At 44.4% G+C, this 20,573-nt stretch overlaps 1 protein-coding gene across 2 annotated transcripts in view; it reads left to right on the forward strand.

Annotated features, from left to right (window-relative positions):
- Nucleotides 1-3,008: 3,008 nt before the first annotated feature.
- LOC115529131 (mucin-19) overlaps nucleotides 3,009-20,573 on the forward strand; it is a 124,512-nt gene continuing 106,947 nt past the window's right edge. The window contains exons 1-9 of one of the 2 annotated variants that reach the window (XM_030337621.1): nucleotides 3,012-3,126; nucleotides 6,844-6,963; nucleotides 8,503-10,623; nucleotides 15,032-15,093; nucleotides 15,193-15,228; nucleotides 15,924-16,367; nucleotides 19,067-19,237; nucleotides 19,513-19,649; nucleotides 19,939-20,495. In XM_030337621.1, the coding sequence (XP_030193481.1) occupies nucleotides 8,779-10,623; nucleotides 15,032-15,093; nucleotides 15,193-15,228; nucleotides 15,924-16,367; nucleotides 19,067-19,237; nucleotides 19,513-19,649; nucleotides 19,939-20,495 (3,252 nt within the window). In that variant the 5' untranslated portion in view covers nucleotides 3,012-3,126; nucleotides 6,844-6,963; nucleotides 8,503-8,778. Of the gene's footprint in view, nucleotides 3,127-6,843; nucleotides 6,964-8,502; nucleotides 10,624-15,031; nucleotides 15,094-15,192; nucleotides 15,229-15,923; nucleotides 16,368-19,066; nucleotides 19,238-19,512; nucleotides 19,650-19,938; nucleotides 20,496-20,573 lie in introns of both variants that reach the window. The other variant, XM_030337620.1, reaches the window with a different exon arrangement.

Below are 20,573 nucleotides of genomic sequence, written 5' to 3' on the forward strand. Positions count from 1 at the left end.
AGTCGTCACATATCTCAATCAGACAAAACAACTATAACCACATTGGCATAGCAATCGCACCGTGTGTAGCTGCTACTAGCTGCAATCTATACAATGCATACTAGCTGGAGCACCAACCAGAATCAGATCACAATCGCTTAGGACCGTGGATAACCTTTGGCCAGGTCATCACGAGCAAACAGAACCAGCAGCAAAGTTTACGTAAACCAATTTCTTACCTTATGTGCCCCTCCACATGCAGGCTAGATGATGTATCCATATCGTGTCACAAACAGGCTTTTTACAGGAAGCAAAAGGACCGGCTGATTGATTTGTTTTGATTTGTCGCGCCACACTTTCGCCGTGCACAGGCGAGCGCGTTCACGAGGATTTGCGGCGCGACAAATTCGCTCGAGTTGAAATATTTCAACTTTGACACGAATTTCGCATGATGACAGCCAATCAGCGTTCAACAGCGTGGCCACTGAGTGACATGTGTAACGTAACAGCCAATCAGCGTTCAACCGTCAAACTCAGTGCAGTGCAGTCCGGGGTGAACTGCAGCATGGAGGAGAAAGTGATTGTTGCCGTTTGCGACTCTCGGAGCTCTATTTATAATAGTATATAATATAATATAATTGTATATATAATATCACGGCCAAAAGCTCTGTGCGCCTCCGGATGGCCGTAGCGCAGGGAGCTCATAGGGATTGGGCTTCTCGGGAGTCGGGGTTTGTTTACCGGCGTTGCTATGGGTTCCGGTCTTGTGTGTTCCAACGGTTTATTAGGTAGGTCTATCTGATAAATGATGTCTTCGTGCACACCTATCGCATGATTTTAGACTCTGCGATTTTGGTTGAGTATGTGGGGATTTTTTCAGTCGCAATTGGTTTGCACATTTTTAAAAGTGGTGGGGACAAAATTCTTATTACAAATAGTGGGGGGGACATGTCCCCCCGTAATCGACGCCTATGCTGAAATCACACACATTCAAACATAATACGGGGTCAATGGGTGCTGGGATTTTGTAACGAAAGTATGAGGATGTTACCTCTCAGACTCCATCTTTAAGGCTGGCCAGCTATCCAGTAAGACCTTAACCAGCAGATCTCCCTTGACAATATCTTGTCGACGCAGAGCAAAGGTTGTCTGCATGAGTTTTTCTATTAGCAAGTGATTTTCCTCCGTCTTTTCAACTTCTTGTTTGATCTGTATTTTCCGTAAAGGCTAGTGTTTTTTTTAGCATTCAACTATCAGTAGTATGTCAATATTCGTACTAGGGATGGGCACGAGTAGTAAATTCCAAACTCGAGTGATCGAAGGAATTCCTCGAGGATCAATCGAGTACTCGTTAAATCAAATCTATTTTTAGAATGCAACGCATCTGCAGCAGGAATAGGCGGCAGGCCCGATGATGAACGGCAATATTACCAACCAAACATGTAATGCTTATTCTCCATCAAAACAGTCAGAGTTATCAGAGTATTCATTATTTATTTTTGCAAACGTTCAAAACACATTTTCCTTACAAAAATAAATATGCGCAGCGTCTCACAATTTAAATCACGTCGAACCAAGGCCTGTAACAGTTTAAAAAAAACGAAACAAGTAGCCTAACCATTGCAAATAAATGCTTAAAGCTGCAAATAAAACGGCAGCAAATGGACTATGGAAATACTCAGAGTTGTGATCTTCTCTACACGCCCGGGATTACAGCTGCATCTTGCGGCGGTGAAAATAGCCGACACACTTTCACCGTTGCTGCGGGTCTGCTTTCCCGAACTCACCGTTGTGTTTCAGGAGCATATGTTGCCGCATAGTACTTTCTGGTAGCTCGATTTCGCTTGGCATATTTTACATTTCACCTTATGATCTCCTATTTCTTTAAAGTATTTAAATTCTTCGCTGCGATTTGCTTTAACCGCCATCTCTTAACTTTTTGAATTCTGGCGTGCCTGCACACGGCACGGAACGCGCCATGGAAATGGATGCATTTAATTTTCTTTGTGCCCACGTCATCCGTTAGTGGCGCCGACAGAAAATTGATACATTTGCTTCAGAAAACTTTGTTTGTGTGTGTGTATATGCCAACTCGAGTTTGCCTGTCCACCAACCGAGTTCATTTGTAACGAGTAGTAGCCTACTCGAGTAATCGATTCCTCACGCCCATCCCTATTTCGTACATACAATGCAGATTGAAATTGCACACCACTTGAGCCTACAAGAAAAGAACAAAAACATAAATGGAAGCTTCATACATTATTTCTTGGACATTCAAACATAATCAGTCATCAAGTACCTAGGTGTATGCTGTACATATGTTGCTATGCCTAAATTAACCTTATCAATCAACACACATTCTCAATACTGATAAATGCTGATTTATGGGCATTTGATAAATAAAACTTAAAAACAATGGAGTCGGACACATAAAAAATGACCGGGAAATTAGCTGCACGCCAAAATGACTCCCTCCAAAAACTGGAAGGAAAAAAGCACTCTCATTCACATTTATCGATATTTTTCGGCTTTTCAGACCTCACTTTTCATACTCCACACTCTCTTCATGCTCCAGTTTGCCACACGCACTCAAGTTATTCCAGTAGCCTAGGCTACGGCTACGGTACCAGTATAGGCACGCATACATACAAAGAAAAAGATTTACTTACCAACTGAGAACGCTTATAATAACAATAAGCAGCACCAAACTTGTGACAATTATTTCTTCACACGATGGCGAGGTTTGCAGGTAGGCCTACATGGAAAAATACCGAAGTATTATCCTATGCTCGAAAATCTCTCACGCCCGCTCGAGGGTAACCGTCTTGATGTTTCTGAAAGCCTGGAAAGACGTCGATGACGTCAGACGAATAATGAATGTTTGTGGATGTGAAGTATTCTGCTTCTACTCAATAACTGCGAATACCACAATTCACAATTAATCTGGGGAAGAAACAGGTATTGTGGTGCGGGACGGGTTTTTCTGAAGGCCGACTTGGCAACCCCGTAGACGTAGTCGGGGGATGAAGACAGACCTGGCAACCCAGGAGTTTTCGTCCCTCGCTTGTCACACAACCAACATCACCTTGAAATGAGAGACGTCAGGAGTCGTGGATCCCAGCCAAACAAAGCAACTATATTAAACAAGTAAGAAATGTCCGGTGTCTGATAGTACATTTATCCTGTGAGGTATATGTTGTTTAAAAGTGCAACCCGGATTGGTGTACTCAGGGGCAGCGCGGCTATGCAACTGGCTGGCGTGCTGCCGTCTCTCATGTTTGGAGTCAACATCTGAACTTTCTTGAGCTTATCGCCCTCCAAGTATATCATAAAAGCCTCGACTACTTTCTGAATCAGGGTTTGAGTTGAACCGATAGTGCTGCACCACAAACCACGCGGACACGCTGTTTGGTGCCTCTGGTGTTAACAGCTAGCTAGTCTAGCAAACGTCTGTTTACTGTTATCTTCCTTTTTTAAATGAGCCATCAACCATTTAATATGGTGTATCAGAAACAAAGAAACCGCTGGATGTACGTTGCTTTTTTGCTATGTGGGATGCAGTGCCTCAACGTTGAGAGAAGTCTACATGGGCGTATGAGGTTTGGGGTAGTCGTGCGTGATTCATGAACGAGTCGTTCAAACGGAAAGAATCTTGTGTGAGATCTTTGATATCGTTCATTTTTTCTAGGATTTCCATGTGCATTACTTCTATGATTTTGTACTTATGATCCGTATCTGTGAGTGGATCATTGATTTCGTTCATGGTTTTGCTCATCACTTTATAGGGACCCTTTTTCTGTGGTGTTTTAATGTGTGCACTTTTAGTAGATCCTCTCACATGTTCATCTTGTGCCATAGTGGTCCCTGGAGGAGTGGGTATACTATACATAATCATTGCTCACTTTCAGAAAGTTTGCGGAAAAACTTTGCCAAGGAAGTGTGGTAGAAAGTCCTAAAGGTGCGGCCACACTGAACGCGTTTTGCGCGTAGGATTACCCGCCTAACGCCCCTACAAAGCTAGCTGAGCCCGCCCAAAACGTATTTGTCCCCTCTCCTTTTCTTTTGCTTCACAAACATGGCTGAGATCACCACCATCGCTGCGCTGTTCTTGTTGTGGGAGTTCGAGGAGAGTAGGAAACCCAAACGCTGTTGTGTTTGGGGGCATGACATCCTCTGTAGGCGCTCACAGCTGGGGGAGTTTCACCACCTCCTCCAGGAACTCCGCCTGGATGCCGGCCGGTTCCAGCGGTATTTTCGGTTGACTGGGGCCATGTTCGGGACCTGCTAGCCCGGGTTGGTGCCAGGATCCCCCGTCAGGACATCAACTGCTGGTGCTCAGTGGCGAACCGTGAGCACTACAGCCGGGCCTTCACCTCAGCCCTAATTGCTGAGAAAATAAATCATCGCGAAAAGAAACAACACAGTACGCTGAATTGAAAGCGTTGAACAACTGCAATCCTTTAATTAACGAATGCAAGGATGTAGCCTAAACAAAAAGACCATAACATCAATAACATTCTCCGCAACAAGGAACATACTCTAATGAAATTAAGTATAAAATGAGGTCACAAGTGCAGGCTGGAAATATATGTCTTGCATTTAACCTGTAAGGGTCTGTATGCAGGTTTTGCACCGCCCAGGTAATATAAGGCCAGGCGTGTGTTTGTCAGACCCTGAATGACAAGGGAAGAGGTGGAGGTTTAAAAAAGTCTACACTTATTAAGTGTAGTTCGTTGTTATTTAAGTTTAGTCGTTATCTATAAAGGTTTTTTCGTTTCCTTGTAATATTGTCTTTATTAAGAAGACAGTTTGGTTCTTTTTTGTATGGTAAAATAAACGCAATGATTTTTTAAAGTCACGAGTGCTTGAAATCTTTGGAAGCGAGTCTTACCAGTATTGTACTCCTTCAGAAGCATTTATATCGAAATTAGAGGAAAAATTAACATACCGTGATTTTATACCGTTACCGTCTACGCCTGAAATCATACCGTGATATACATTTCAGTACCGCGCAGGCACATTACCGTAATGACAGCAGTATGCGTGCACGCAGGCACATTTCAGTACTGTATGACAGCAGTATGCGTGCAGGCAAATTTACCATATTTGACAGTCACATTCTACGGTGACTTTGATGTTTCAGTCAGGGCGGATCCAAAGAGAAAAAATAAAGAGTATTGGGAAAGAAACTGGTGCTTGCCACCTTTCCAGATTAAAGATTTGGAAGATTCCCATTCCCCTGCCTTTCTGTGATCGGCAAAGAACGGCAATCGGCAGATCCCGGTTTTGGTGATCGGGCCAAAAAATGCTGATCGGAGCATCTCTAATAAATACATAAACAAAACAATCCAATTATATCAGACGCCAGGCCCGTCAACGGGGCGATGATTGCTCAGGAGGTAGAGCGGAATGACTGGTAACCGGAAAGGTCGCTGTTTCGATCTCCGGCTTCTCCAAGCTGAGTGTCTAGGTGTCCCTTAGCAAGGCACCTCACCCTGACTGCTCCAGAAGAGCTGGCTGTCGCCCTGCGTGGTTGACTCCGCCGTCTGTGTATGAATGTGTAAATTAATGGTTGTAAGTCGCTTTGTATGAAAGCGTCAGCAAAATCCCCTTAATGTAAATCATCGTATGTGTAGCCTTTAGACAGCATTTTCCCTATCCATTTACTTGTATAGGTTACAGATTACGGGTCAAGAACAAGCATGTCAACCACACATTTCATTTCAATGCAGCCTTTGTGAGCGCATGCGCCAGATTGTAACACAGGTCTGACGTCCACACTTGAATGAAAACTGTCGCTGGATCTGAATTAAGATTTCACTCAGGGCTCAACGCTAAGGTTATTTTCCACTTGCCCGGTCAGGCCAGTGGGTCTGAATTCTACTTGCCAATTTTCGAAGTCAATTTCCCCAAATATTAATAGTTTTTTTTATTAGTGGTTATCAAATAACGACAAAGTTTGCTTACGCTTGAGCTCGTACGCAGCCATCTCATCTCAGTTCTTCATCAACTGCCTGCGGCGTGCCCGCTATCTGCCGGGAGTCTCACAATCTCGATTTTGATTGGCCGCAGCCAGATTCAAATAAAATCAAATAGTACGCCAAGCATTTTTTAATTTATATAGGTACATTTTTTTTTTGCTTCGAGTCCTCCACTTGCCCGAACAGGCAAGCGGGTTGTCATAGTTACTTGCCCGACGTGGTGTTTTACTTGCCCCGGGACGTCGGGCAATCCTTATTGTAATCCCCCACTTTCCACTTTTTTTGAAAGAGGCATTCCTGGTAAATCTGCTGATTTCGATTTTGTTTAAATTACAAAGCTACTGGATTTTCAATAGATATTCACGCTCTGAATTAGCTATGATTCCCGGTGAACACAAAACGTGATCCCCGGTGAGATTTGTGTTTCTAGCGGTTTATGAGAATTAGTGCGTCCTGGCATGATCTGATTATTACAGTCGCATTTAAAAAACATGCTGAAGAGAAGCTGTCAAGAATGGCTATTTTCTTATACAAGAGATTCTACTTCAAAGACCTGTTGTTAATTCCTGCTCTGCAACACCTACTTTTACTGTGTATCAAAAATCGGAAAATTTGCCTTAATAGGGAAATGATGTTGCAGACATTTTTTTAAATCATAGCACGCGTATCAAGCTATTCTGAAAATAGAATAACTTGACAGTTCCCCTTTCAACTTTTTCATTGTTCCATCTGCTTCCCCAAGCATTTAATACGCATGTAATATCAATGCTCCAATGAAGTAGTTTGCTTGTGGCTACAAATCATTCCGTCTGTACCAAATAAAGAAGCAGTAGCTCCCGTCCCTCCTGCTAGATCTTTTGTCTTAATATCCTACCTGCAACAGGGAGCTGTGACTGCGCTAACTAGGACGTGGCTAATTGGACTGTTCCTGATCGGTCCTGGGAAACCAGCTTGGATCCATTCACCAGAGGCCCGTGATGATGACGATAACTTGAGCCTAAAGGTAAGGCCACACTGAACGTGTTACGCGCGTAAGAGGGGTTGAAAATCTGCATTTTTGCACAGGGTACCATTGGTTTAGGCGCGTAGAAGCGTTACACACGCTAAAGCAGTGCGCCCAACGGACCAACACAAGTTAATTTTTTTTAGAGACCCTATTATACTACTTTTCTGGTCCTAATTTCCTATTAATGACTCCTATAGCGCAACCTGACACGAATCACAGCACAAATAACGATGTCAATTTTCGGGAAACTCTTCCCCTCATCTGGGCGCATTCAGCATTCTTTCAACGCTCGCTTTCTGTAAATTCTCTGTCATTCTCCGCCCCCTCGCCCCCCTCCTGCCAACCCCACTCCGCTGTGATTGGTTACCTTCCGGAAGACTTTCGAAGGGCAGTCGAGCTCATATGTTATATGTCCGGGCCACAATCTGAACAATCTCCTCCCCTCCAAATCTGCCCGCGCAGGCAGATTTGACCAGGCATATGGGGGCGTGGCAGGAGTGCCTCTAAGTAGATGATTTCCCGGAAATGTGAACAAGTGAGTCGCAAACGTTGTTCCGAGCGCTCAGCACAGCCACCCCAGACTGTCAGCAGGGAATACGTCGAAATGGATGTACGTCATTATTTGACACTTAACATGACTATCAATCATTAAAACAACGTTTACAGGTCATAAAAGTCGAAAAAGCATAGTAGGTCCCCTTTAACAAGCGTCACGCGGCTACACTTGACTCTTAGCCGCGATTGCCCATCAGCATTGAGCTTGACCCGACGTCACTGGCCAAGAGACGAGGACCTGCGGAGGACGCACAGAAGCAGTTAGAACATTGAGAGCAAAATCATTGTTTCAGTGTGTGCTGAAACGATGAGGAGGTGGTGACACTCACACAGCTAAGAGCGCCTACAGAGGATGTCATGCACTAGAGTTTAGATTCTCTGCCCGAGCCGACCCGCGGGTCGGGCCACGAAGCAAGACACCTCCGCTTCGAGTCAGTGTCCTGTTCGCCTTGTCGGGGCTTATTTTCCCGATAATGACCGGCGTTCTATACCTTATTCCTTACATATATTTAGCAGAGTACGCCTAATTAACAAATGTTTACAAAGTAACACATGTATTAAAAAAAAATGTCGGGTTGAAATCGCGCTCGGGCTCATAATTGCAGTTTATGGGCCGGTCCGAGCCTGGCTCGGACAGAACGTGCATGGACTCGTGCCGGGTCGGGTTGGATTTTCTGGGCCAGATCTAAGCTCTATCAAGCACCCAAACACGGTGGCGTTTGAGTTTCCTACTCTCCTTGAACTCCCACAACAAATAAAGAGCAGCGATGGTGGTGATCTCAGCCAAAAGAAAAGTAGCGGGGGGGAAATAACTTTTGGGCGGGCTCATCTAGCTGCGTAGGCGCGTTGAACCATTTTTGTGACGCACAATGATGAAGCGTCAGGTTAGGCGTGTAACGCGTTCAGTTTGGCCGTACCTTGAAATGTCAACATGTTATCCATCTGTATAACCTTATTATTCTTTTTTCTAACCATTTTCAGCTTTGGTTTGTTGGACCCTAGTCTGCTTCCTCCTGCTAGCGGGCCGCTCTAAGCCGCCTGATTGGAGGGGCTCCACGGGTGCTCTCTCCCGATTGACCAGCAGACAGCTGGTCTTCATATGGCGCAGACGGAAGGCCAAGCTAGGTCTGACTGAAACTAGCAGCTCTCTTGCTGCTGGCAACAGAAGCGTTTCCTCAACAACTATCTCCAACAACCCTGCTTTGTATCAGCACCAGCCCCTTCACCCCATCAATCAGCCTTCTGAAGGTCGCCAACATGTCCCGCGATCTGTATTACCCCCATTCCCCTGAGAGCCAGGATTCTCCACAGCGCCCCTACCAACCTGCAAGTTCCCATGTAGGTCCTGAAAATGTTGGTGAGCCTTCTCACATTGTCCCTGGTTCTACCCATGCATCTTATAGAGTCTACGCCGATACCTCTATGAATCCCAGCCACATGTACCCGTCGATGCACCCTGGGTCTATGGGCTATATCCCTGTTCAGAGTAAGCCAACCACTGAATTGGAGACTTCCATTGATGTCCACATCACAAGAACCCGACAGGAAGCGGGCCTCCAATCGATGTTAATGAATCCGTTGCCAGACGAGAATACTCATACAACAGCTTGGCCTCTGGGATCTCTGGATTTGGCGCCCACTGGCTATAGATCATCACTGCCCATCTCCGATGGACAGTTTTCTAGATATTCGGAAACGATGCCAAGTGGTGCCCCAAATAGCCATTGGCCTTCGGGCCAACAAACAAGCAATTATCACTCCACTTCATTCTCTCCCACTGCAACAAACGTTCTCCCATCACATTACTCCCAATCTTCTGAGCGATATCCAGTCGCCCGTCATTCAAGTGGCGATGAATATGTTAGCAACAACAGGTCTTCTACTGCAGGAGCAGATTCTGCACCGTCTCCTCGATCGTCACTGGCCTATGAGCATCCTTCCACCTCCGGAGAGGCTGATAACAACCAGACCAGATTCACCTGTGAGTCAGCCATGGACATCCTCAAACGCTTTGACCTTCAGGAAGAAGACTTAGAGGATCTCTGTGCGTACTCAGAAGACCAGCTCTCTCCCGCCAACCTACCCTACCTGCTGCGAGACATCCGCCAAAAGAAGGCAAAAAACTCATCGGCTGCCTCTCAGTCAAGCAAGGGCCACCAGGCTCAAGGCAGCCAGCGTGCCCCAGAAACCACGGTGGCGTCCGGGGCCGATGTAAAGCGTGAGGCGCAAGCTCCTCCTACCTTTCAGCAGCCAAGTAAAGTGATTGAATACGGACATACAAGTACATATTCCTTAGGCTTCTGTGAAGAAGAAAAGGATGGAGGACACCGCAGCAGCAGTTACATGAGCCAAATGCGGGACACTCAACCAATGGATGCATCACCAGCCAAACCCGGTGTTCCGGCGTTCTCCAATGGCTCACAGAGATCCAACATCTCTTCTGCTGTTTACAGTCATTTACCAAACCTGAAGGCTTCCCTGAGCCATAGGCCGGCCACCCAGTTGATCCAGACTTCCATCGCTTCCCCAAAGAAGGAACCTATTGCGCTGCAGCCAGCAGCACCTGATGCTAAACCTACTGCCGCCAATATCATACCTAAGAGGGATTCCGATGCCGATCGTATGGCGTCTTCAGGATGTCAAAAAGCAGCTCTGGGTGCCGGAATTACCATTCACAGACCAGCTCCAGATACTGGAACTAAGAGTGAAAGACCAGCACCAGGTACAGGAACAACAAGCCAAAGGCCAGCTCCAGGCCCCAGAAGTACCAGTCACAGTCCCGCTCCAGGCGTTGGAACTACCATTCAAAAACCAGCACCAGGCATAGGAACTTTCAGTCACAAACCCGCTCCAGGACCTGGGAATACAAGTCAGAGACCAGCTCCAGCCACCGATCCAGGGCCAATTCCCATCCCCAGGTCCATCCCTACGAACCAGGGGCCGCCTCCAGCATCTGATAAATCCATCCAGAGAGATCCGCCAGTCAAACCAGCCGACGAGAGAGTGCCGACGGCGGCCATGATCAGCGACTACATGGGTGTCAAACCTGATCTTTACCCCCACACCTGTAGTCTCTGTAACAAACCCTGTTTTGGCATGAAGGTGAGTACATCAGTGGTGGTTTTTATCATGCCTTTTGGGAGCTAGTTTATAATACATTTCAAGTTGGATAGGCTTGGGAACAAATCATCACTTGGCAAGTTCTTCCTTAGCAAGATTACTTCCATTAAAATGAACTTGTTTGATTACTTTTGCGATACCAAAAAAATGGAAACTCCTTTGCCATTCCTTAACAACGGTATTAAGGGCTAGGGTCTAGTAGAAAATATCTGTTAAAGAAACGTTCCCTGCTCACCAATATGAATTGAGTTTTTTGCTATTTTGAGGCAATAATCAGATATTTGCAATAGCCATCAAAATATTACTTTAATGTTTGACTGAAACACAAGATATTGTCAATGCCCCGATTTGCCCAATGTGCGCATGGGCAGGAATATTCACTCTTCCTCCTATTCAAACTCTTGTGACATTCCTCAAAGGAAAAAGAGCTAACAGGGATATTGTCATTTACGGGTGTTTTGCTTGTCTTAAAAGTCTTATTGCTGATTGGTTTAAATTTTACTTTAAGTTATATTGCACTCAATGTTTGATGCAAAATGGTGCAAATCTGTCTGGGACTTCAAACTTAAAAAGGTAAACATATATAACGCGGGGGAACGTCTTACTTTTTAGTGCGTTACCCGGCTTGCAAAACATGTTGAAGGGTTGTTAAAAAAGTTTAACTTTGGTTAACTTTGTGGAAACAAGAATTGTGATTTGAAAAATCGACATTTAAGTACTGGTGAACTCGTGTTGAATTTCATTTCCTGGTTTTAAGAACTTCCTTTTACAACGTTGTGAACTCCAACAAGCAGCAACTGGAGATGCCACGCAGTGCCCATCGTGGATGGGCTGGTTCGGGCCATCATGGCATTCCCCATCACATTAGAGTATTACAATCCATCACACAGTTCCAAAAAAGCATATCAATTGTTACTCCTCAACACATACACTTGCAAACACTGACTTATACGTGCTATGTCCCTGTTATGTGTTGTATGTGAATGTGACGTGCGATGTGCCTTGTCCCTGTATGTTATATGTGCTGCAGAACAGGAACCTGCTGGAAATCAGTTATTTTACTGAGACAGGCCCGTTTTATATTTTAACTTTGTTACTTCTAATACGAAAGAAATGGTACTGAGAGACAGCTGCCCTCATTGGACAGATATTTGGTTGTTAGTTGTTGTGAATGTATGTGAAACTCAAAAAACGTAGGAACCCTAATGTATTCGTTGTATAGAATTATCTATAGGTGGTGGTATAGGTTCCGGTTATCCAGTTTTTAAGGCATGCCAATGCTATATTACCTTACCGATGAAGCTCACCATACCTCCACGTATGGAAGACTTGTACTTCTTAAAATATAGTCTAATCTGCCTTACCCAGTCAATATGTTCCTGTTGTGTCGTGGTATTGCCTCTTCCTCATGACCAGGGCTGCTTCAGGTCCAACCTAAACCAACCATTCTGTGAGGCGTGTCATTACATCAAACAATGTAATCTGTCATGTATTCTTTAGGGCACCATGCTTGTCATACAGTAGTACCCTGTCATGGTTGCGTGTAATTATATTTAATAATTGTAATATTCTTTTTAAATAATATTTAGTTTGATTATTTAAGATGTTTGGCATGTTCCAAAATCTTGAAGACAACAATGAAAACTCAATTTTAAAACATCTTAAAGTCTGTATTTTACTTTTCTTGTGGATTGAACATCTTAATTAATTTACTATACTGAAATTAATTAATTAATTTCAGTACAAAAGACACAATTCAGATTCATACATATAATGTATCTTTTCATTATCACAGCCTTTTTTGTAAAGAGCTGCAGTGAAGCATGCGTGCACACACACACACACACACACACACACACACACACACACACACACACACACACACACACACACACACACACACACACACACACAGAGGAATTGAGTGGTTGTAGTCTCGTGTGTGTGTGTGTGTGTATATATACAGGTGCTGGTCAAATTATTAGAATATCATGAAAAAGTTGATTTATTTCAGTAATTATATTCAGAACGTGAAACTTACATATTATATCAATTCATTACACACAGAGTGATATATTTGAAATGTTTATTTCTTTTAATTTGGATGATTAGTACTGACAATTACTGAAAATCCCAAATTCAGTATCTCAGAAAATTAGAATATTAGTTACGACTAGTACAAAAAATGATTTTTTAGAAATGTGGGCCAACTGAAAAGTATGAACATGGAAAGTTTCAGCATGTATGGCAATCAATACTTAGTTGCAGCTCCTTTTGCCTGAATTGCTGCAGCAATACGGCGTGGCATGGAGTCGACCAGTCTGTTGCACTCCTCAGGTGTTATGAGAGCCCAGGTTGCTTTAATAGTGGCCTTCAGCTCTTCAGCATTGTTGGGTCTGGCATCTCGCATCTTCCGCTTCACAATACCCCATAGGTTTTCTATGGGGTTAAGGTCAGGTGAGTTTGCAGGCCAATCAAGAAGAGGGATACCATGGTCCTTAAACCAGGTACTGGTAGATTTGGCACTGTGTGCAGGTGCCTAGTCATGTTGGAAAATGAAATCGTCACCTCCATAAAGTTGGTCCGCGGCAGGCAGCATAAAGTGTTCTAAAACTTCCTGGTAGACTGCTGCATTGACCCTGGACCTCAGGAAACACAGTGGACCAACAGCAGCAGATGACATGGCACCCCAGACCATTACTGACTGTGGAAATTTTACACTGGACTTCAGGCAACGTGGATTCTGTGCCTCTCCTGTCTTCCTCCAGACTCTGGGACCTTGATTTCCAAAGGAGATACAAAATTTACTTTCATCTGAAAACATAACTTTGGACCACTCAGCAGCAGTCCAGTCCTTTTTGTCTTGAGCCCAGGCGAGACGCTTTTGACGTTGTCTCTTATTCAAGAGTGGCTTTACACGAGGAATGCGACAGCTGAAGCCCATATCTTGCATACGTCGGTGTGTGGTGCTTCTTGAAGCACTGACTCCAGCTACAGTCCACTCTTTGTGGATCTCCCCCACATTTTTGAATCGGTTTTGTTCGACAATCCTCTCCAGGGCGCGTTTATCCCTCTTGCTTGTACACTCTTTTCTACCACATCTTTTTCTTCCCTTCGCCTCTCTATTAATGTGCTTGGACACAGAGCTCTGGGAACATCCAACCTCTTTGGCAATGACCTTTTGTGTCTTGCCCTCCTTCTTTAAAGTATCAATGGTCATCTTTTGGACAGTTGTCAAGTCAGCAGTCTTCCCCATGATTGTGTGTCATACAGAATCAAAACGAGAGACCATTTAAAGGCTTTTCCAGGTGTTTTGAGTTAGTTAGCTAATTAGAGTGTGGCACCAGGTGTCTTCAATATCTGACCTTTTCACCATATTCTAATTTTCTGAGATGTTGAATTTAGGGTTTTCATTGGTTGTCAGCTATAATCATATTCTTTTTGGCAAAAAACACTTATAATGTATCAGTCTGTTTGGAATGAATGTATACATTCTACAGGTTTGACTTTCTAAATGGAATTAATGAAATAAATCAACTTTTTCATGATATTCTAATAATTTGACCAGCACCTGTATATATACATCTCCAATGGACACTGAGTCCATTGGAGATGGAGTCCTTGAGCTCACACACACACACACAGAAAACAGATTACACACACAAACCCTGGACTCACCGCCTACTGGACCCCCTCCCCCTCCACTTCCCTCGTTGCAGCACAGTATGACGCGAGTGATGTGATGCGCCTGTCGGCTGTGTCCGCCTCCCGGTGTCTGAGTTGTGACACCTCCCCTTCCCAACTCCCTTCCCCCCTCCCATATGTGTTTGTGATGTTTTTTGATGTGATGCTTGTGTGTTGAGGTGTTTTTTTTGCTAATTCCTACACTGTGCCCCCCTTAAAGGAGCATAGTTTGGGGTATTGACAATTTTTTTTCTCCCCTCGTTACCCTCATGTTTAGCTTTTTAAACTTTCTTATCTAACGCGGGCCGCATGTTTGAACAGGCGCCTGACAGTCTCTCCGTCCTGTCTCCCCACACTGTCTTTTATGTTTCTTGGACGGATGTATGTAACTGGAAATTTCGTTGCTCTGTAACTTGTGCAATGACAACAATAAAATCTTATCTTATCTTATATATTTATTTATTTTTATCTAAGATTTGCTATAGACATCACTGTATGATTATTTATTTTTTTAATCCCTGCAGGTGAGGTGCTTTATTATAAAGAATGTGTTTCCTGCAATAAATGTTATTTAATACGTCATGTAAAGGTGATGTTTATAAAACGGCCTGGAAAGATATGTGTTGATATAAAAGGATGGACTTTACGCCCACGCACAGACACCAACTCTTAACGTAATCCCTTCCTGTGTGTGTGTTTCCTACAGGGCTGGCTGGAACACAGGAATCACATAGTCCACCTTGCCCGTTGCAGACTTCTACGCAGGCAGTCAGTAAACCTCATACTCAAACTAGATAAAAAGCTGTTGTGCTCAATGTTGGTGATGGGAGTCTGTTTGGAGGCATGATGTGTTTTTCTCTTGTCCAGGTACTCTAAATGGGAGCCTGATACAGTTTCACTTGAGTAAGTTCCACTGACATAAGTCTCAAACACCCTTTCTGCTGTGTGTGTGTGTGTGTGTGTGTGTGTGTGTGTGTGTGTGTGTGCGCATAAAATGTACTACCTTTTTTAATAACAATCAGAACAGTAATTGGAGCAAGGAGCTATAAGAGGTGAAATTGTCTGAATTAAACTAGACAAAAAGCTGTTGTCCTCAATATTGGTGGTTGGAGTCTGATGTTTGGAGGTATGTGCTTTTCTCTTGTCCAGGTGTTCTGAATGGGAGGCCTACCTCCAAAAGCCCTCCCCAAAAACCCTCAAATAGCTTGTTAGCTTTAGCAACAGGTCTGCCTTGCCTTGTGCACAGGCAGTGTTTAAATCTAGGTAGGTAGACAAGACAGTTGGCGCATGCCATGATTATAATCGCACAGGCTTATTACTGACCTTCGACAGCCATAGAAAGTTGTATTTTTTTTTTACCATTTGTTTTATTGATTGCTGAGATTTTCCAGAAATGTGTTGAGGAAAAGTTGCTAGAATAAATTGCCTACCACAGCTTTAATAGGTATGACTGAAGGCCAGAATGGGAATTTTTTTCTGCTTGAACAAATTTGTCAATGATGGGCAGCACTTGACAACAATGAGAATTCTTCACTCATATCCCTCAAAGCTTAGCCGTATTTGACATTACTGTATGTCTGCTCGTCTTCCTGCCTTAGCTCGGCCCCTGAAGAATCCCAGCAACCCCCCACGACGACCGCAGTCCCCGCCTCCTCCCCGAGTTCCAGGCCTAGTCTACAGGCAATCAGCCATGGAGGTCCTGGCCCGTCAAACTCTGCACCTCCCTTGCCGAGGAGGACTGTGGAAGCACTCATGTCTTTGACTATACAGAGGAAGAGTTCATGGTCAATGTCTTCAGGGGGGAAAGGATCAAGGTCTCCACAGACAAAGGGGTCAAGGTCTCCACGGAAGAAGAGGTCAAGGTCTCCACGGACGAAGAGGTCCAGGTCTCTACGGAGGAAGAGGTCAAGGTCAAAGTCTTCAGGAAGGAAGCGGTCGAGTTCAAGAAAGAGGTTCACGTCGCCAGAGAGTTTGTGGCACCCAGATTGGAAGCGAACCAGCGGTAATGCTAGCTCACCCCGTAGCTTCAGATCTATCCACAGGTAACCGTGATTCCTCAATCTCAATGGTGTATTTCACCAAATGCATCCACACTATCCTTCAGACTCACTGACTTTAATAATACACATGATTGAAATCAAGCTTCACGATGATAATAATAAGACCTCAGTGTTTCCCATACATAGATCAATGTGTGGCGCAGTGCCTCAGAAACAACACTGAGTGCCACACATTGATTCTGCCTTTTTCTTTTGCATCGTTCCCTTCATTCATGTCCGCATAGCACTCTTTCTCCCTGTCATTCTCGTTCGCACACACAGGCGCGCACACATGCCAATGGTGCGTGGGTATCCACTACCACTTATTGGATCAACCCGCCTATCACTGATGCATGCACACGCACTGACAGCTGATTCGCCCGCTCCTCCTCTTAACACGCCTACAAAGGAAAACCAGAAGCAGCGTGATATTTGGCACAGTGAAGACAGTCGACGACATCTGGAGATTACCAATGTGTGCTCAAACACACCTGCTCAAAGTTATTGTTGACATAGAAAAGAGACATTTTAGCCTTATGAACTGTATTGATATTGAACATCCTGCACCCTAAGGGCCCTATTTTAACGGTCTGAAACGCAAGTGGGAAGCGCAAAGCGAAAATAGCTTTGTGGGCGGTTCTACGGCGCTATCGCTATTTTACAGGCGGATAAATGACACTTGCGTCGCGGCGCAAGTGTCAAAAGGGTTGGTCTGAAGCAGCCTAGTTACCCGTAGGTGTGGTTTTGGCGTAACGTCCAACAAACCAATGAGAGTGCCAGCTCCCATCCCCTTTATGAGCCATGAGCGCATTTGAATCGGACGAGTTGATATTTTGACAGCGCGTCTGCAGTCTCCGATGAGACAGATGCACATGAATTTCAAACTGCAAATGGCTCAGTTTATTGCCAAATAATATGGCCTAATTCACACATGTAATAAGGGGTTTTCTTCCACAACTTCAGAAATACTGAGTCCTCAAATAAATTTCGGCAAAGAAAACGTATATGATATAACATATGATATGCGGCAACTGTGGTTCTATTTAATGATATACGCAATACATTATAAACATTGTTTCTTATCAGTATTGTATGCTATCCTAATAGACATTGCCATTGATTGTATTATGCGTTAGGTGTTTAGTTTGCGTGTGTTTAAACAGAGCACACACGCGCGCCCGCATTCATTCATTATTTTTAACACTCACTCGCGGTAAAACAATGTTTTTCACGATCAAATACTCATCAATCCTAAAAGTTATGGCCATGTAGGCCTACACGATGTCTGTCAAGAAAATATGTGTTTGCTGTACGGTGTTTGCAGATGCATTGATTTAAAAGTACAACTTATTACCGCTACATCAGCTGTTCTTTACCAAATAATTTACCAAGAATGTGAGGCTAGGTAGAAGGGAGAAGCAAAGTGTATGCGCGAGGTGCACAACAATCCGTATGCATCGCATGCGCATGTATGCATCGCATGCGCATGAATGCATGCGCCCTTAAAATAGCATCTGAACAACGCGCCACTGACTTTAAACCAGGTATTTCCTGGTCAGTAGCGCAATGGTATTCAGAAACGGCAAAATACCGTTTGCGCCAGAACACGCCTCCTCCTTCCGCCGAACCGCCCCTTGGGGCGCATGATCAATCCCTAATTTACCGGCGAGTGGCGGTGGTGGGAAAAGAACGCTCTGCGCCAGTTGCAAACTAGCAATGACACATGCGCCAGTGACTAAGTCACTTGCGCCGGATGCAAGACAGGGCCCCATGTCAGCATTGGTAACGCAGCAAACGATGCGATTAATGTAAAATGCGGTTATAGTTTAGATAGATCAGTGTTAGACTGGGTTCCCCCAGCCCGTTCTGCCGGCGATTTAGATTCGCTCTGCAGCAGGGGCTGGACAGGAGCAATGCATTGCTTTCTGTTTCCGATCCCCTTTTACTGGCGCCAATCACCTTTTGGCTGGTTTAGCACGATGAAGACAGGGAAGCGATTGCTGCGATCAAAGCGTTCGTTTGTTGGATAGTTTGAAGGACTATTATTATTTTTTAGGTCTGTCAAGCGATTTAAATATTTAATCGCATTAATGTCATTGTTAACTCACGATTAATGGCAAATCCTTTTTCTATGCTAAATATCCCTTGATTTCCATTAATTTTTCTCATTTTATTGCCCTTATCAACATGGAGGAGTGCATCGGTTCGCCTTGTGCAAATGTTTTTTTATTGATAACAACATTGGCATATACTGTTCAAAACAGGAAGATACAAAAAAAAGCCTATAGTGCAATTAAACGATGAACATACAAACATACTGCCTTGAACATAGCAGTCAGACTACTGCTTCTTTGTTTTGAGCCCAAAGAAACATTTTTGCGTTAATCGCGCGATAAGAAAATTAACACCGTTAAAATTTGTTTGCGTTAACGCCGTTTATAACGCGTTTAACTGACAGCCCTATTATTTTTATATTGTCAAATGAGCAATTGCGAAATCCCCCCCGTAAGGCCTCCTCGTCTCACTCTGCCATAATTTTACACTATTATTTTTATATTGTTAAATGAGCAATCGCGCCCCCGACCGCCTGAAAGTCCGGGAGCACCAAACATTGCTAACTGGTCTGTGGGAAACACTGGACCCCCTGTCTGGCCCTTCCACCTCACCTCTTTGTGATTGGTTCCTTCTTTCTCATTAACCAGCCGTAGAAGCCGCTCCCGTTCCTCGTCAAGCTCCTCCCCCAGCTCAGACCGTAACCGTGGCAAAAGGTCGTCCTCACCAGCCAGGAGATCTAAGCGAAGCTCTCGGTCCCCACGAAGGGGTCGGAGAACGCGATCACCCCGACATGCACGTGGAACCAGACCCAACCGCAGGTGTGTTGGGTTACTTGTTTCTTTGAATTGTTTTATTTTACACTAGTAACCATCGAAACAGTTACCGACTTACCACTCGTTACCAATCAAAACCACTGTTAAGTGTAAAGTAGTGACATCAACACAAGGTTAATATTTATTTCTTTATTATTAGTGAATGAAGCAGTAATACATTTCACACTAATAAGTAATAGTTGTTAAACTATTACTTATAGTTTAACTATTACTTATAGTGAAACGATGGTCTAGTTTCAAGGTGATCTTGATCCTCCCAGGTCCCGTTCTGGGTCTCGATCCCCTCACCCCTCCTCTAAGCGAAGACGGTCGCGCAGTCACGATGGGAGCTCTTCGGGTCGCAGACAAGAGGAGACCAGCGTAGAACAGCTGGCCAAGAAACTACTGGAATCCTCTGGTAAGAGACCAGTAATGGAGAGAGAGGGAGAGATACAGGTAGAGGACCTCGTGGATAAGCCAGGAGAGGGAATGATTTAGTCTTTATGCACAGTTAAACCTTGTTACTTTTCATAATACATACATTAATCAAATTTGATGTCTGTCGCTTATTCCTACTCTAATCTCCTCTTCCTTCTGTCTTTCTTGCCCCTCTTCCTCTGATCTTCACACCTCTTCTACTTCTTCTTTCTCTCCATCTCCTCTTCTTCCCCCTGTTGTCTTCCTCTTCTCCCGCTCCTCCCCTCAAGGTGTCCAGAGCTTCACTGGCTCCTCCAGTCTAGAGCTTGTGGTCCAGTCTCTGGCCCCAGTGCTGCTCGCAGAGCTGGCCAAGCTGAAGGCCGCTTCATCATCATCCTCTGATTCATCTAAAGATCAAAAAAAGCCATCCTCTTCCTCGTCATCTAGAGATGAACAGAAGCCGTCATCCTCCTCATCTAGAGACGAGAAGAAGCCATCCTCCTATTCCTCATCTAGAGATGAACAGAAGCCTTCATCCTCCTCATCTAAAGACAAGAAGCCATCCTCTTCCTCATCTAGAGATGAACAGAAGCCTTCATCCTCCTCATCTAGAGACAAGAAGCCATCCTCTTCCTCATCTAGAGATGAACACAAGCCATCATCCTCATCATCGACAGTCGAGAAGAAGCCATCCTCCTCTTCCTCATCTAGAGATAAACAGAAGCAGGCATCCACTTCTTTGACCAAAGGAGGAAATGAACCACCATCGTCCTCTTCCTCTGTTCAGGGAATGAAGAAGGTGCTGGTTAAGAAGAGTGTACCAATTAAATCTACAAAACCTCCAGGGGTGAGTAGTTGAGTTGTATAGTTTTCACCCTCCCTCTTTCCCACTTGAATCTCATGTTTTATTTTCTCTGCGTCCTCG

This window comes from Gadus morhua, chromosome 17, assembly GCF_902167405.1.
Source record: "Gadus morhua chromosome 17, gadMor3.0, whole genome shotgun sequence".
In the NCBI taxonomy this organism is placed as follows: domain Eukaryota; kingdom Metazoa; phylum Chordata; class Actinopteri; order Gadiformes; family Gadidae; genus Gadus; species Gadus morhua.